We start from the raw sequence: 17,514 nt of genomic DNA on the forward strand, positions 1-17,514 counted from the left end.
CGCATCTTCGCTTTGATCCATATGATGTAACTCTTTTGTACGGTGTGTTTGTTGGGAACCGATGAATTATAGGTTTATGTTCAGATTATTCATGATAAATATTTGAGTCTCCTCTGATATATAATATGATTCTTATGTGCATGATTATGACAGCTTCGTAATTCTCTTCGATCTATTGAAATAGTTTGACCAACTAGATTGATATTTATTCGATGAGAGAGATGTGTTGTAGTAGGTTGACCTTTGGAGTTTCTATATCCTAGTGACAGAAAGGGACAAGTTGTGTCTTTGCGTTGCTGCTACTAAGGATAAAACGATGAGATTTATTCATATTGGGATGAGTTTAGTTTATCTACATCATATCATCTTACTCCAAACATTACTTCATTTGTCATGAACTTAAAACATAGAGATGCAAGCATAGAAGCGCTCTTTAAGTGAAGTAAAAAATAATAGGTGCAGGAAGAACTCGGCCTATTTGTTTAGGACGTGATGCCTATATTTACATGATCATTGTCGTGAAAATTGTGTAACTATCAATTCTTCTATCAGTTATCCAACAGTAATTTGTTTATCCACCGTGTGTTATTTTCATGAGAGATGCCATTAGGTAAAGTTATGGCACCGGGGTCTATTCACAACATATTGTTAAAATCTCCAATACTTTGTTGTCATTTATTTTCTTTTATTTTAATTTGCATTTTACAATTATCTACACACCTCATTCGCTTGCAAATAACAAGATCAAGGGGATTAACAACCCTCTTGCTCGCGTTGGGTGCAAGTTGTTTGTTCTTTTTTATGTAACCGCTGAAGAGAATTGTGGTTGATATTCCTATTGGTTCAATAAACCTTTGTTTCATAACTGAGCAAAATACTTACGCACTTTATGCTGCGATAACCCATTCCTCTTAATTAAAATCCCAACGGAGATCACGAGTATTATAAAGGATTTCTGGTGCCGTTGCCGGTGAATATCATCACCAACTATCAAGTAACTTCACATAAAGTTTCATTCACTTGTTCCTCTGTTTATTTGCTGGTATATTTGGTTTGTTTCATAAAAAATAAAAAAATATTTATCTCTATTTGCTTAGCTTGTCACTAGATTGCATCTTTGCTCTCTATATAGTTTGCTTGTTACACTTATTACTTTACTCACATAGTCATGATGTCTTAATATACTACTCCGCTCTCTATATAGTTTGCTTGTTACACTTATTACTTTACTCACATAGTCATGATGTATCAATATACTACTCCCTTTGTTCCTAAATATAAGTCTTTTAGTATATTTCACTAGAGAACTACATACGGATATATATAAACATATTTTAAAGAATAGATTCATTTATTTTGTTTCATATGTAGTCACTTAATTAAATCTCTGAAAAGGCTTATATTTAAAAAACCAAGAGTATTAAGCTGTGTGACTTTTCAAATAGTAATAATAATGATTTTACTAATACTCTTGTAGCAAAAGCAATCCCACCCATATGAGCACATCCCTCCCACATGCAGCCCCACACCCCCATGTCTGGTGCATGCATGCATGCCCGTGCTCCTCGCGGCTTCGTGGCCAATCGATTGAGATTCACGCATTGGCAATTAAATTAAGGTTATTAAGGGAATATACAATGGTTGATTAGATGGTCTTATAAGTCTTGCATGTATGAAATAACAAAAAAGGTCTTACAATGGGTCACCTCTTAGCCTTATCTTTAATAACTAGTTATTTCTAAAAACATGATGAGGCATATTGTTCTAAAAGATCACCTCTTGATCTCTCTTAAATAAGAGAAGACAAACTTTTTTATGAGTTCTCTCTCCTTCATCTCATCATTTATCCTACATGGCATTACTAAGATAGCATCATTGTCCATGCACTAAGGCTCGTCCTATGATTTTACAAGGCAGCTTGCGAAAAATCAGCTAGCAGATGCAAACCATGTGGATACGATTTAGGGCATGTACAATGATGCTATCTTAGTAATGCCATGTAGGATAAATGATGAGATGGATGAGAGATAACTCATAAAAAATGTTTATCTTCTCTTATTTTAAAAATTTATAAAACTATCTTATTAACCATTGTACACGCCCTTATTTGCTCGTCGAACTAGTAATCTCGGACGAAGGTAGTACTATCTAAGTAGTAGATTTCGTTCAAGTATTTGCGAGCTTCTCCCTCCCATTCAACGTAAGCTCGTTGGTTTCCAAAAGTAAAAGTTGATACAACATGTAGAGGAAAATCGTTGTTGCTCGTTCCCTTAAAAAAACAAATGTGAATCTGTTAACTTTGAAAAGACACAAGTTTTTAACAGATTTACAAAAACCAAAATTTGGAAATGTTAGAATTTGAAAATAATTCATGAAATTAAATAATGTTTATTAATTAAATAAAATTTGAATTTAAATATTTATGAACTTTTTAAAGAGCTCACCGAATTGTAAAATGTTCTCTAGTTTTACAATGTTCACAAGATAAATATATTCATGGTTTTATTTTAAATTGTAAACATAAAAATGAACTAATAAAATTTATCGGAACCAACAAAAAACACATAAGGAAAAAACATATAAGCTGACAAAAAAACTAGATTTTTTTATAGTTCATTTTATGGAAGAATCCCAAGTATTAAGTTTATAGTTCGTTACCTTTTGTAGGCTAGTTTAGCCTATAAAATTGTCATATATTTTACTAGAGGTAGTACCTTATATTTTCTTGTGTAATTTGGTTTATAGTTTGTTCTAGAGAAGTGTATGAACTTTGCATATTTTTATATCTTTTTGTGCAAGAGTTGAATTAGAAAAATCAGAAATAAAAGCAACTCCAATGGGGCGATCTATTTCGTCCGCCGTCGTTCGTTTGGGTCGGCGTGGATAAAAATAATGACCCAACGCGTCGACCCATTTTGAAAACATGTCCGCTCCACGTCTGTGCCGACCCATTTCCGGCCCAAATTTGGGACTGAAATGCGTCGGCTTGGAAGCGCGCGCACCCTCTCGGTGTCCGTCTCCAACCACCGCGGTCAACATTATTTATGATGACCGCCATCCTCGGGCCCGCGCGTCAGCAACCGTGGCCGGCCTTTTTTAATCCGAACGTGCGTGGGGTTCCGCCATCTGCTTCCAGAACCCCGCCCGTCCACATCCAACCACCACATCGGCGACCAAAACCCTAGCACCATGGCCCGCGGCTTCTCAAACAAGGGCAAGGACCCGCTCTACCCCCCCCCCCCCCCCCGTCATCTCCCCGTTGCCGTCTTCCCAGCGGCCTCGTCAGCGTGTGAGCGTCCCGGTGCACCAAGCGCGGTGACACTGGGAGCACCGTGTGTTGTTCCCTTACCCCGATGCCATGCTGTTGCACGGCTGGCATATGGATCCGGAGAGGATTCCGGTGCCGGCCGTACCTTGGTCGGCGTGAATGCATGCGGAGGAGGTGAGCCGTCGTCGGCGTCTGCTGACGACGGAGCAGCGGCGAGACCCTGCGTACGCGGCCGACTCCCCTAACTGGAAGCTATGGTTCGTGATGGAGCACGAGGAGCAGCGTTGTCGTGGCGTGCGCGAAGTGTAGCCAGGAGGCCCTCCGCCGCTCTCGCATGTCGTCAGCGACGAGGACCAGGAGGTTGAGGCCGCCTACCAGGCGACGCACGCACCTGTTCTCCGCGACACGAGGAGGAAGCGCGGCGCGGGGCCGACGAGGAGACGGCGTACGAGCAGCAGCTCGCGGAGGCCATCGCGCTGTCGGCCGCCGGCGACTGCGTCGTGCCATCTCCGGCGAAGCCCGAGCCCACAGAGTCGCGGGAGGTCTACCAGTCGACCGGCATCGTCCACGAGTTCGTCACTGCGCCGCCCATCTGGCTGGGCGCGACACCGCAGCAGGAGCAAGCCTACCTCGAACACTGAAGGGCGCAACACGTGCGGGCGAAGCGCGCCGAAGGCCTTCGGCTGATGGAGCTGGAGAAGGAGGCGGAGGAGGAACGACGGGAGGCGGAGGCCAAGGAGCATGCCCCTCCTGCTGCGCTGCCACCACCATCAGCACAACCGTGCCGACAGGACGGACGACGGAGGCGCAGGCAGCTGAGGTGTGGAACACGGCGTTCCCCTAGGCCGGCCCTGCACCTACGCTGGTCGACCTCACCCGCTCCGACGCCGTCGCCTAGGGCTGCCCTCGTAGTTTTAGTTTGTTTTTATGTTTAATTAGTGTAATGCGGACGCGTGGACTCTCATCGGCCTTCATAGCCGGTTTTTAATGTTTAATTATGCATTTATATATATATTTTTTCACACGCCGGTAAAAATGGGTCCGACCAGTGTTGGGCGCATGCGTCGATCCATTTACGAAAATGAATGTTTGTATCCGCCTGGCCGATCCAAACGAACAAAAAACGGACAAAATAGCCGTCCGTTTGGATCAACCGTTAGAGTTGCCCTAAGTGCATCTATTAGTATCACACCGTCTCATGGGAAATAGGTCATCTCAACAATATACCCGTCCCGTATCCTTCAAACCAAACATGAATTTGGCTATCTTCAACCACTTGACATCCCTTCCAACCGAACAGAAAAAGAGGCCATCCATAGCCTAGTGGCTGGGATACCCACAACCACTCAGACATATCCCCCAGACCAAACACACCCATATTGTAGAAAGGTATCCCACCTTCTAGACGGTTCGCCCCAACGAATGGAGCTAGCGGGACGAATTAAGGTGAAAGATACACCTGCACTCTTTTATATGGACTTATTCCACTTGCCCTAGAAGGTTTTAGGATACTAATTTGTATACGAGTAAGAATATCAGGATATTTTATACAAACTTGGATCATATAGACACTTTAAACGACCAAAACCATAGCATAAAACATAGGGCAGTCGTGTTATGGAGCCAAAAGGGCTTGCCTAAAATTATCCTACCTGATACTGTACATACAAGAAAGAAGAAATGAAGGAGTCACGTTGATTCCCGGCAAAAATTCTACACACAAACAGTTTATCAACCTACAGCCCCCCACTGCACATTTTGTCTCACTCAGAACCAAACTCACAAGAAATGAGGAAATGATGAGATGCGCGGCAGATGCGTAAGCAGGTCCCCAAATGGTTCTTGTCTTGGAGGCAATGAGTCATTGCCACTGTCTCCTCCAACCGGAGGCGCATAAGGTTGGGGCTTTCTCTCATAAATCTCATTATTACTATGAACACCAGGGTTTATCTGGCCTGTGCCTGAATCTTTGTGGATCAATGAGCATAGAGAATTGACCCTTGACATAAGCATCCTCTCATCAGCAGCGATAGTGATTTGGGAGTCATTTAGAAGTTGCCGGGTCAGCTCATCAAATGCTAATTTACCCGTGGAATCATGGCAACCGTCGATGATCTGAGAGTCGTTCAGGAGGTACCGGGTGATGTCGTCTAAGGCCAGTTTACCTGATGTGCCAGCGCCACCATCAGCTGCAGGTAGGTTCCCTGAATACATTTGTCTGTAGATGTGGTGCCCAATTTGGTTAGCTATCTCACTCTTGGACATCGAGCGCCGGATCCCTGGCAACTTAAAACCATTCCAACTAAGGATGCTTGTAGGTGGTTCACACACACTGGAACCACTGTCTTGTTTAATCAGTTGACCATCAGTAACTGGAATGGAAAAATGATTCTAGTTGTAATTTGTGAAGGAAAAAATAGAAAATAAATTCAAATCGATCGGCACCCCAGATTACAGAGAATTTCCCTGTTCCTGAACTGTGACTTTGATTCGGTAGCATAGCACGACCATAGATGTTGTCAATGAAAAATGTTATTTTAATAAATATTTTTTACCTGAATTAGAGAAATCTCGAGGCAAGCCAGCTGATGTTCCAGCTTCATGTCTTCCTTCAGCTTCTAGCCTACTGGATGTAGAATGATGCGGCACTAGTTCCCTAAATCTTTGGGGGGCTAACTGATCGTCATCATCTTTATCATGCTCAAAATTTTGGCACTTTATGTCATCTGGTTCTTCAAATATGGAACATCTTGATTCAAAGTACGGGTTCTCCAACGTGATGTCATTTTGCTGGCTTAGCGAGCATAGACGTGGGTCACAGTGAATAAGCTTCTCCACATGCTTATTCATCATTCCTGGCGCACACTGAAGAAAGTGCCTCCTGAAATAAAGGATTTTCAGAAGTTGAGGCAACAGTGTAACTTCGTGTATTATGAAAACCTAGTTGATTGTGATGTAGGCCTGAATCTGTCTTCCACAACGGATTCTCAAGAAACGGCGCTAAAATCCACTATGCCATGTCACGAAATGTCCCATAGAGCGGCATATTTGAATGTGAAGTTCACAGCATATTCTCTTTTTTTTCTCCGCATGAAAATGTGTCTCATTTGTATTAGAAGAAGGGACCGAAAGTACAACCAGGAAATTGAAGAAAACCACAGAAGGACCAAGAAACCAGGCTACAAAAGCTAGGAAAAAAACTAGCAAAAGCCTAATTAGCCTATCTAATAGTAGAACAGAGGAAGCAAAAAGAATAACAGACATTCACTGCATATATTCTACTCCCTCCGTTCCATAATATAAGTCTTTTTAGGGATTTCACTAGAGGACTACATACGGATGTATATAGACATACTTTAAAGGGTAAATTCATTCATTTTGTTTTGTATGTAGTCCCTTAGTGAAATCGATTAAAAGACTTATATTTAGAAACGGAGGGAGTAAGATTTAATGAACATCTGCCACAAGACATGAACAACATGTACCTGTGCATGCTTGCCTGTCCAGCAGTAAAATCAGAAGTTGCCTGCCACAAAGTGTGCTTCCTTGGCTGCGGATTGGTTTCTCTGAAGAAAAGTGGTTGCCTAGACAACTGGAAAAGACAAGAAAAACAAAATTAGCAACCGAAAGAATATGTGACAACGGCCCCAAAAAGGCGAAAATAGACAGGAATATTAGTGAAGTAGATCCTTAACCCCCCTATTAATATATGATGATGAGATCCATAAGAAATGATTAACTTTGCAGTAATTTGCAATTCTGACTCCATGCATAATTCAAGTGCTTACTGCGATTTCCAGGGTGCCAGGTTCCGTTTCTGGACAAACCACCTTAAGTGCACAGATATCAGACCACTGTATCTCAATTTTGCTCTTGAGACCACCATCCAGTACTTCCCACACGAGTTTGTGTTTTGCAAAATAGCATTTCACAACCAGATCACCTTCGTACCTTGATATCCACTGTTCATATACAAAGGATAAACCTTAAGATAAATGAATCAGTCGAAACCCAGATAAGAAAACAAACAATGAACAAAAAACGCTAACTAAATAGATATTTTTCCCCGAGTGATTTGCAATATAGCAAGCTCATTTCATAACATCTCGTGCTATGGGGTACCAATTTATAAATAAACTCATGTCACGGAGATGGCTTCAAACCCAAAATTTTACTGCCATTGCCACCACGGCAGGCCAGAAAACAAAGGTACCATGCTCTCATCATGAGATCCACTATGATTATGAGCTGAAAAGGATTACGTATGGCATTCACATAGAACAGATTGTCTGATCTACAGAAGTAACACGGGCTAAGAGTGATACTAAACAGAGGTAGAGACAATGGAATGGATCAACCTGAATGTCATGGGATTATTATCAAAGAGACGTGTCTGCATTTATATTGAGTTAATACTGCAGGAGGGTACTCAACATGGGATTGTTGTCATGACCAGAGGATGTAAGTTGCACCCAGTCAATTATGCATTTTTGCTTTGGTACACCCCCCCTCCCCCAACGAAACGTAGAAGGGGAAACGTATACCCACCTCGTATTGTACACTATTGTACACTACAGACAGACATACGTATATCCACCTCGTATTGCATACGTATAGCGGCCTGTAGTGTACAATATGAGATGGGTATACGTTCTCCTTTGTACGTTCTGTGGGAGGGGGGTGTACCGAAGCACACCTCGTCAATTATGTTAGTTTCTAGTACTAAAAACAAGTATCAACCAGGGACCGTTAATGACACAACAGGGCAATGTGGCAACAGGAATGAGCACATGAAAAAGCTACTGACCTCCCAAGATCCGATTCTTAGAATAGAACCAGGGAAGTTGGAGGCTTTTAATTTCTCTGAGGCACTAGCAGTGCCCCCATGCCGGGCGTCTTTTGCCTTACCGGCCTGCACAAGCTTCATTTGGATCAAATCCACGAGAGATGGGCTCTTCTTAAGCCGCAAGCCAAGTGGACTAGGCTCCTCAAGGAAATCATGTTGCGATGACTGCTGATTTGACACACTAGCACCGCCTGTGCTCCATTGCTGCATGACAAAACACAACAAAAATAGGATTAAATAAAGCAGCGGGAAACAAGATTTTATCTATATTGCCAATCAGGATAATATTTGCATTCCAAATCCGTGATGAAAATTGGAAAACAGTGACTGTACAGACTAGAGAGAGCACGCCCATTTGTTTTTGTGCAATGAAGAAGCAGAATCTTGCAGGATTAATTAAGAAATAGCACCAGAGGGGATTAACATGTAAGTGCGGACAGCTCAGATTGTTGGCGAATCAGTAATTCAGTACTCGACAGTACAATTACAGAAGTCTATATTGTCCATTTCTAAAACCAAAGAATGGAACGGATATAGTATATTGGTTGTAATAATATCTTGGGAGCAGAAAATATTCCAGTGACTTGACTCCACAAGATCTTTTTTTCCTTTTTCATTCATATACGTGCCAGTGCCAGTGCCATATCTATCCTCGACAACTTGCACACCTTTTGCACTGAAACACTTTCATGCCGGTATAGCGATTTAGAATGTTATAATCATAATTAACACGGACAATGAGAAACGCACTAACAAGCAAGGAGAATCTCTCCAATTGCCCAAGAAGCTTTGATGTCGAGTCAATAAAACGAAGATTATTTTTAGGTGATTGAGAACTCAAAAAAGTCGCAGACGAACTAAAAATCTAAAATCGATTGGCAGTAACGATTTCTAGATTACTTGAGGGATGGAGAAAGGGACGGAACCCGAATCTCCTTCGGGCCCGCAACATGAAACGATCGGCCCGGATATTAGGATGCAAAAACAAACAATGAATGAAACAAGCGAAATCATATCGGAACGTTCGTCGTATTTTGCGAGGAACGAAGCGGGATGAGGACGGGAAAGCCACCTGCGGCTGCGGCTGCGGCTGCGGCTGCTGCTGCGCGAGGCGGGACCTCTTATGGAACGGCGACGCCTCAGCCCCGGCCGCCCCCGCGGCGCCGCCGTCGTCGTCCACCGCCTCCTCCTTCACCCCCCGCCGCAGCTTCCCCGCGTGTGGCAAGTGAACCATCCTCTGACTCTCTGCGGCTTGGTTGTTGTACGGAGGACGAGAGCTGTTTGAACAAGCAAGCAAGCAAGCGAGGACGGATGGGAGAGAAATAAATATCTCGGCGGGGGCGGGGGAGGAGGAGGAGGAAGCAGGATTAGATCTCCTTTGTTTGTTTTTGCTCGGAGCACGTGCCAACTGGATCTCGATCAGAGGCCACCGTGGCTGGCGCCTCAGAGGAGTTCCCGCATCTACCCCTCGTCTGCTACATTGATGCGGGGTGGTCAGGCAGGGGCAGAATCGTCAGGAGGGGCGGTCGGCAGGCGACGTTGCGGCGGGCTTCCCCAGCGGCCAGCGGCGGCACCTGGAGCACGGCGAGGACGGTCGACACGTGTCCCCGGGTCGGGAGGGGGAAAGGAAGAAGCGGCGGGAGGCGTGACGTGGTTGGTGCGCGTGTGACCTGGAACACGCCGGCCCGTCCCCGTCCAGTCCACTGTGCCGACGCTATCCGTTCGCATCAGCATCGGCCTTTGTCCCTCTCTGTGCTTGTGGATAAGGCCGTGGCTGGCCGGCGAGCACGCACAGCGCGGCACCACCCATAAAGTGACAAAAAATATTGTAGGGGAGAAACAAGACTTGGACTTTGGATGGACCTAGACAAAGCCTGCTCCAGTGCTCCTGGTCTCTCACTTTAGTAAATTGATTCCAAAACACATGTGTTTATCAAAATTAGAATACAAATGGACTTTGGATCTATGTTATATTTTTATCAAAATCACATATTGAATTTAGAAAACAATATAGAGATCATAAAAATATATTTTTAAACACGGTACAATCGAAATTGCTCACGTACAGTCATTCATATGAGCACTCAGGACGAAGTCAGCATGCATGCATAGGATGGCAAGTTTGTTCATGTAGGGGGCAAAGTTCATATGAAGTGAAATTTTTTGACTGCAACAACCACTATCATAGTAGAAAAATCAATTTGTTAGGGGGTCTAGCCCCCCTCGTCCCTCCTAGATTCGTCCATGTGAGCACTCACGCACATTCTACCCCTATGATCACCTCATAGAGGCCAAACCGACACATCATCTTAAGATTAACGAAATCGTCATATATATCTTCGTAGTCAACGGAAACGTCTCCTTACATTGAACGCATATTACTGAAAATAAATCTAGGATTTAAACTCTGGTAGACGGGGATATATGTTCTCCTAACCATCAACCATAGATAATTGAAAGGTCATTAGAGACATGATTAACTTAACAATAATTTTGGATTCTTATTTTTTCAAATGGAATATGGTTTTCTAATGTAAAATGATGATAATATATGGCGCCCACGTGTAACTTTTGCCTCATTCATGAAACCTTTTAAGTTAACAAAACTACTTTCTGTCAGGTTTTAGTGTGCAAAACTATGAAATGCCCATTAAAGTATGGGATTTTTCTTATTCTTACACACTAAGAGGATCTACACCGAACTAAGCAAAGCAAATCCGACTCTATAAACACGTGAGTCCACGCATCCCTTTAGTGTTCGAACTTGTTTGTTTTAAATTCATATTTGTCAGAGGTACTGGCCGACGGATCGCCTAGTTGGGACGAAAAAGGAAACTCTCTCTCGGGCGATTCGGCGGCGAGCAAGCCTCATGGCGGATTGATGGCGCGCGTGGCTCTCTCACAGCGCCCGGCCGGCGTGCCACATGGACCCTATGCCCTGCCATCCTCGCCGGCGGCGCCCTCCCTTTGCTTTCCCCGGTCGGCACGACGCTGGGCGGATTGGGCGGAGGAGCTTGATGCTGGCGAGCTGGAGCAGCTCTCGGATGGGGAGGGCCGGCTGGAGATGCCTGTCTCCCTGGCACCACCGCAGCTCGGCCTGTTCCTGGCCGCGGCGTGCACTGCCCGTCGGCGGCCGGTGAAGGTGGTCGGGCGGCGGGATCTGGCGCCAAGACAGTGGCCTCTCCCGGTGGCTCCCTCTCGCCCCTCCTTGGCCCGTGCCGGTGTGCCGCCCGGGCTATCCCCCGTGGTGGCCGCCGATGATGGCGCCTGCGAGGCCCGGCCAGGCACTGGTGCCCTGCCCCCATGCACGGCGGCGGCGCCGGTGCCGGCGGCGGGTGGCTCCCGTGCGGTGCGCCCTCCCCCGTGCCCTAGCGCTTCGGGCCGGCCTGCGGGTGGATGGGCCGCTAGCCCCCCTTCTGGGCCTCTGTGGACCAGGCCAAGGCCCATCTCGGCCAGCGAGGTAGCCTGGGTTTCCCGCTGCGCACAGCGCGTGCTGGCGCGGGTGAACCAGCGGTGGGCTTCGGCCCACCAGGGCCCACCCCAGTCAGTGTTTCATGGCCCAGGACCAGGGCGGCCGGCCAGGCACGGGATTAGGGTTCCCTCCCCTAACCGTGCGCCGCCACCCCGTTCAATCGCCCCACCTCCATCCCCCGTGCGCTCGGCTCCTCCCGCTCACGCTGTGTGTCGCGCCCAGTCCAGGACCTCGTCTGACTCCCTCCGACGGCCGGTCGGCGCCCTGCTGCTCGGACCCTTGATCCAGCCCCCCTGCGCACGGCTCGACGGCGTCGCGGCCACCTCCCCTGCTCCCGTTCGGCCACCCCCTCCTCCCGTCCTCCCCTCCCCAAGGCGCTCCTACAGGGAGGCCTTGATGACCAGGCATGCTGGGGATGGCCAATCCCGGCCCAAGCACCCCCTCCAGGCCGACCAGAACCCCCATCCCGCGTCCTCTGCCCGTGACCTCGCCCCAGATGGGGGTGTTGGCGCTGGCTCGTCCCGCTCCGGCCACGTGGGTACCAACCGGCCACGGAGGTCCCCGGAATACTACTCCGGAACCTCCCTCCGCCGCCCCCCGCCTCCTCGAGACCCAGACCGGGACCCCGCCTGCCGCTGTCGGGCTCGCCGGGAGGCTACCCGGTCGTCCATCTCTGACGTGGACCGGGAAGCGGCCCTACGGACGGAGTTGGTGGCGCGTCCCCCTCTGGTTTCTCGGCCTCGGGACGCGCCTGCTCCTCGCGCTCCCCCGGCTCGAGCCCCTGCCTACCGGACCTCGGCGTCCACCTGGAGGCGGGATCGCCAGGACCATCGCTGGGAGGAGCGGCGGGGCGGTCCGCATTTGCGGCGCAGTGATGATGACCGCCGCTCTGACGGGCGCTCCTCTCGGGCGGAGGGTGCGGGCTGGCGCCGGGACGACGAGCCTTCTAGGCGCGTGTCCCTAGAGATCCCGCCTGGGGGCCCTCTGCCCGCCCCGGCACCGGCTAAGAAGAAGAAGAAGGCCGCTGCTGCAACTCCCGGGGGTGCTCGGTGCATGACCCCGCGGGGGCTCCTCAGCAGGAGGCTTCGGACCCCCCCCCCCCCGCTCGGGTTAGTCGCCAGCGCTCCCTTGACGACACGATGTGCATCAACTGCGGATGCGCAGGTCACTTCCGCTCGGAGTGTGAGGCCCACCCGCGGTGCCCCACGACCCTCGCCTACCTTGGGTACGGTACTGAGCGGGGGAGTTTCTACTTCGTGGATGCGGAGATTGAGGAGGAGGCGGCTCGGCCTCACCTGGCGACGGTCACCTTGGCTCCCGAACAGGCCACCCCGGATGGGCTATTGATCTCGGCTGACCTCATCCGGGCCAAGCTTGCGGCCTACATTGGCGACTTTCGTGACTCCGAGTTCGCCTGGGAGGTGACTGAGACGGCCCCCCTCATCTTCTCGGTCCCTTTCCCCTCGGTCGAGCTCCTCCGGGTCTGCTTACATGACCTCATCCGATGTCCCATCAACAAGTTCATGATTTCCATCCAGGCGGCGGCGGTAGAGCCTGACCCCGTCCCGCCCCTGGAGAAGGTGTGGGTCCTCGTCTATGGCCTCCCAAGGGGAGGTAGCGCGGCCCCGCGGGATGGCAAGCTTACTCACATCATGAAAGCTATCTCCGAGCCGGTGGGCAAGCTGATCACCGCCGACCTCGCATCATTTGAGGATGATGGTCCTGCCCGCATTGAGATCCTTTACCCGGCTCCGGCTGAGATCGATGGCTGTCCTTGGTCTTCTACTTCGGGTCCAAGGGCAGGCGCCTCACCTTCGAGCTTGAGTCCCCGGCCCTAGTGGACCCGCTGGATCCGGCCCCGACTGGTCCAAAGCCTGGCGACGGGGGGCTTCACGACGAGGGGGGCTCTTCGGAGGAGGGTTCGTCTTCTGAGGGCGATGATGATGTTGGAGGGGTTCCGCCCGAATCGTCTGATGGTCGGCGCAACCCTGACACTTCGGCCGCTGGACCCCTCGGGGCCCGCGGGGGGTACCCCAGTGGTGGCACTGGTGCCGGTGGCGGCGGTAGGCACTCGGCTGCCTCTCCCTGTCTCTGCTGGCCCGGTGGTCGCCGCCGAGGAGGAGGTGAGTGTGGGTATGGAGGTGTGCACTGCTTCCTCACCGCACTCACCCGGGGTGGTCTGCTACTTGCGTTCTCCGGGGTCCCCTCTTTCCCCAACCTTGGGGTCCCCGGACCCGGGCCCCCCTATGGTCGTCGACCCCGACTGGGTGTCTGAGACCCCTCCAGCACCCCGCTCTAGGCCACGTGAGGGCGCCTCCCCCGTGGTGGCGGCGTGACAGAGCGCGCGGATCAGCCAGTCCCGGATCCTTCAAGATGGCCGCATCCCGACGATCCCTGAGCTGGCGGCCCACCGTGCTGTGGCCCGTTATCTATTTCCGGGTACGTCCTCCCCTCTCCCTCCCTCTCATTCTGGCTCTAGGTTCTCTGTGCTTACTAGCGATATGGTGCCCCATTTGGCTGAAGTGGCTGCGGATAGTGGTATTGTGTTCCGAGGGGAGAAAGGTCCCCCTCTTGAAGAGGTCTCCGCCTTGTGTGCGAAAGAGAGGCTTGAGGGGGCGCTGGCGGAAGCCTGCGTACTCGTTGCGCGGGCAGATCCCCCTCCCCCCCTCCCGGTGCACCCCGTACCTCGTCATACAAAGACGAGGGACGGTGATGCATCCCCGGTTGCGGATGGGATCATGATGCCCATGGTTGGGCTCCCTTCTGTCCGGGAGCCCAGGGGGCGCCCTCCCACCCGTCTCAACCCCACCGAGACCCGTCGCGAGGTGCGTGGGTCGGGCCCCAGATCAGCCTCCCCCGGCTCGGTGACCTCCGGTGCCCCCTCTTCTCGGGGACGCCGGGGTCGGCCGCCTAAGGCTATCCCCCGCCCCGCGGTTGACGAGCGGGCTAGCTCGGCCCTGATACGTCTCCAACGTATCTATAATTTTTCATGCTTTCATGCTATTATCATGTCAAACTTTGGATGTTTTGTATGCCTTTGATATCTTTTTGGGACTAACTTATTAACTCAGTGCCAAGTGCCAGTTCTTGTTTTTCCGTGTTTTTGACCCGTTGCACAGAAGGATTTTAAACGGAGTCCAAACAGAACGAAACTTCCAAAAAGATAATTTTCCGAAACAGATGAAGATCGGGAAACTTGAGAACCAAGGCAGGGGACCACCAGGGACCCCACAAGCCCCCTAGCCGCGGCCAGGGGGGCCGCGCCTCCCAGGCTTGTGGGCTCCCTGGGCCACCTTTGCCCTAGGTATTTCGCCTATATATTCCCAATAATTCCAGAAAAAATCAAGAGATCATCGAAAGTACTTTTCCGCCGCCGCAAGCTTCTGCCTCCGCAAGATCCCATCTGGGGCACGTTCTGGTGCCCTGCCGGAGGGGGGATTCGGATACGGAGGGCTTCTTCATCAACACCATGACCTCTCCGATGATGCGTGAGTAGTTCACCATAGATCTACGGGTCCATAGCTAGTAGCTAGATGGCTTCTTCTCTCTCTTGGATCTTCAATACAAAGTTCTCCATGATCTTCATGAAGATCTATCCGATGTAATCTTCTTTTGCGGTGTGTTTGTCGAGATCCTATGAATTGTGGATTTATGATCAGATTATCTATGAATCTTATTTGAGTTTCTTCTGATCTCTCTTATGCATGATTTCATATCCTTGTAATTCTCTTCGAGTTGTGGGTTTTGTTTGGCCAGCTTGATCTATGATTCTTGCAATGGGAGAAGTGCTTGGTTTTGGGTTCATACCGTGCGGTGACCTCACCCAGTGGCAGAAGGGGTAGCGAGGCACGCGTCGTGTTGTTTCCATCAAGGGTAAAAAGATGGGGTTTTCATCATTGGTTTGAGTTTATCCCTCTACATCATGTCATCTTGCTTAAGGCGTTACTCTGTTCGTCATGAACTCAATACACTAGATGCATGATGGATAACGGTCGATGTGTGGAGTAATAGTAGTAGATGCAGAAAGTATCGGTCTACTTGTCTCGGACTGATGCCTATATGTATGATCATTGCCTTAGATATCATCATGACTTTGCACGGTTCTATCAATTGCTCGACAGTAATTTGTTCACCCACCATAATATTTGCTATTTTGAGAGAAGGCTCTAGTGAACACTATGGCCCCCGGGTCTACTTCACACCATATTTTCAGCCTTACAATTTTTCTTCGTTGCACTTTCCGCCTTCAGATCTCACTTTGCAATCAATCTTGAAGGGATTGACAACCCCTTTATAGCGTTGGATGCAAGCTCTTTTGTGTTTGTGCAGGTACTCTGAACTTGACGAGATTCTCCTACTGGATTGATACCTTGGTTCTCAAACTAAGGAAAATACTTATTACTCCTGTGCTGCATCACCCTTTCCTCTTCAAGGGAAAAACCAACGCAAGCTCAAGAGACGACAGAAGATTTCTGTCGTCGTAGCAGAAGAATTTCTGGCACCGTTGCCGGGGAGGATCAAGTCAAGAACTCATCCAAGTAATTGTCGCAAACTCATCTCTTGCATTTACCTTTTTTGCCTCTCGTTTTCCTCTCCCCCTCTTCTGAAAAACAAAAATTTACAAAAAAATATTTTCCTTTTTCGTTTGCCTTTTTCGTTTGCCCTTTTTTCTCGCTTGCTCTTTGTTCGCTTGTGTGCTTGTTTGCTTGCTGAAGTCACCATGAGTGAAAACACCAAACTTTGTGACTTCTCGAATACTAATAATAATGATTTTATTAGTACTCCGATTGCTCCCGCCACTAGTGCGGAGTCATACGAAATCAATGTCGCTTTGCTGAATCTTATTATGAAAGAGCAATTCTCCGGCCTTCCTAGTGAAGATGCTGCATCCCATCTTAATACCTTCATTGATCTTTGCGATATGCAAAAGAAGAAATATGTGGATAATAATGTGATTAAATTGAAGCTTTTTCCTTTCTCGTTGCGAGATCGAGCAAAAACATGGTTTTCGTCTTTGCCCAAAAATAGTATTGATTCTTGGAATAAGTGCAAAGATCCTTACATATCCAAGTATTTTCCGCCGGCTAAGATTATCTCTCTCCGTAATGATATCATGAATTTTAAGCAACTTGATCATGAACATGTTGCATAATCTTGGGAGAGGATGAAATTGATGATTAGAAATTGTCCCGCTCAAGGCTTGAGTCTTTGGATGATTATACAAATCTTCTACGCTCGCTTGAATTTCGCTTCTAGAAATATCTTGGACTCTGCCTTAGGTGGAACATTCATGGAAATTATGGTAGGAGAAGCTACAAAACTCCTAGACAATATCATGACGAACTACTCTCAATGGCACACTGAAAGGTCACCTACTAGTAAGAAGGTACACGCTATAGAAGAAATTAACTCGTTAAGTGCTAAGATGGATGAGTTAATGAATTTGGTTGCTGGTAGAAGTGCTCCTTTAGATCCTAATGATATCCCTTGTCTTCCTTGATTGAGAGTAGCAACACTAGCTTGGACGTTAATTTTGTTGGTAGGAATAATTTTGGCAACAACAATGATTTTAGAGGAAACTATATTCCTAGGCCTTTTCCAAGTAACTCCTCTAATAACTTTGGCAACTCCTACAAAAATACTCATGGAAATTACAATAGATTACCCTCTAATCTAGAGTGTAATATCAAAGAGTTTATCAACTCACAAAACATTTTCAATGAGTCCATAGAGGAAAAACTACTCAAAATTGACGATTTGGCTAGGAGCGTTTATAGAATGTCTAGTGATATTGATGCTTTGAAAGTTAGATGTGCTCCTCCCAAGATCAATATGGATGAAACTTCGAAAGCTATGCGTGTTTCCATGAGTGAGAGCAAAGAAAGAACCGCCCAAATTCGTGCTAGACATGAATGGCTTAAAAAGGCG

General features: G+C 48.3%; 1 protein-coding gene across 2 annotated transcripts; it reads right to left on the reverse strand.

The window, feature by feature from the left end:
- Window positions 1-4,858: 4,858 nt before the first annotated feature.
- LOC123395738 lies at window positions 4,859-9,502 on the reverse strand. 2 transcript variants are annotated; one of them, XM_045090767.1, is made up of 6 exons: window positions 9,197-9,502; window positions 8,076-8,322; window positions 7,057-7,230; window positions 6,754-6,860; window positions 5,824-6,149; window positions 4,859-5,640 (listed from the first exon to the last, which is right to left on the reverse strand). In XM_045090767.1, the coding sequence occupies exons 1-6, from the start codon at window positions 9,346-9,348 to the stop codon at window positions 5,048-5,050; spliced, it is 1,599 nt and encodes a 532-aa protein (XP_044946702.1). In that variant the 5' UTR covers window positions 9,349-9,502; the 3' UTR covers window positions 4,859-5,047. The 2 variants fall into 2 exon arrangements, with proteins under 2 accessions (XP_044946702.1, XP_044946701.1); XM_045090766.1 differs by having other exon boundaries at window positions 8,076-8,318; window positions 9,187-9,502.
- Between the last annotated feature and the right edge of the window lie 8,012 nt (window positions 9,503-17,514).

This window comes from Hordeum vulgare, chromosome 5H, assembly GCF_904849725.1.
Source record: "Hordeum vulgare subsp. vulgare chromosome 5H, MorexV3_pseudomolecules_assembly, whole genome shotgun sequence".
In the NCBI taxonomy this organism is placed as follows: domain Eukaryota; kingdom Viridiplantae; phylum Streptophyta; class Magnoliopsida; order Poales; family Poaceae; genus Hordeum; species Hordeum vulgare.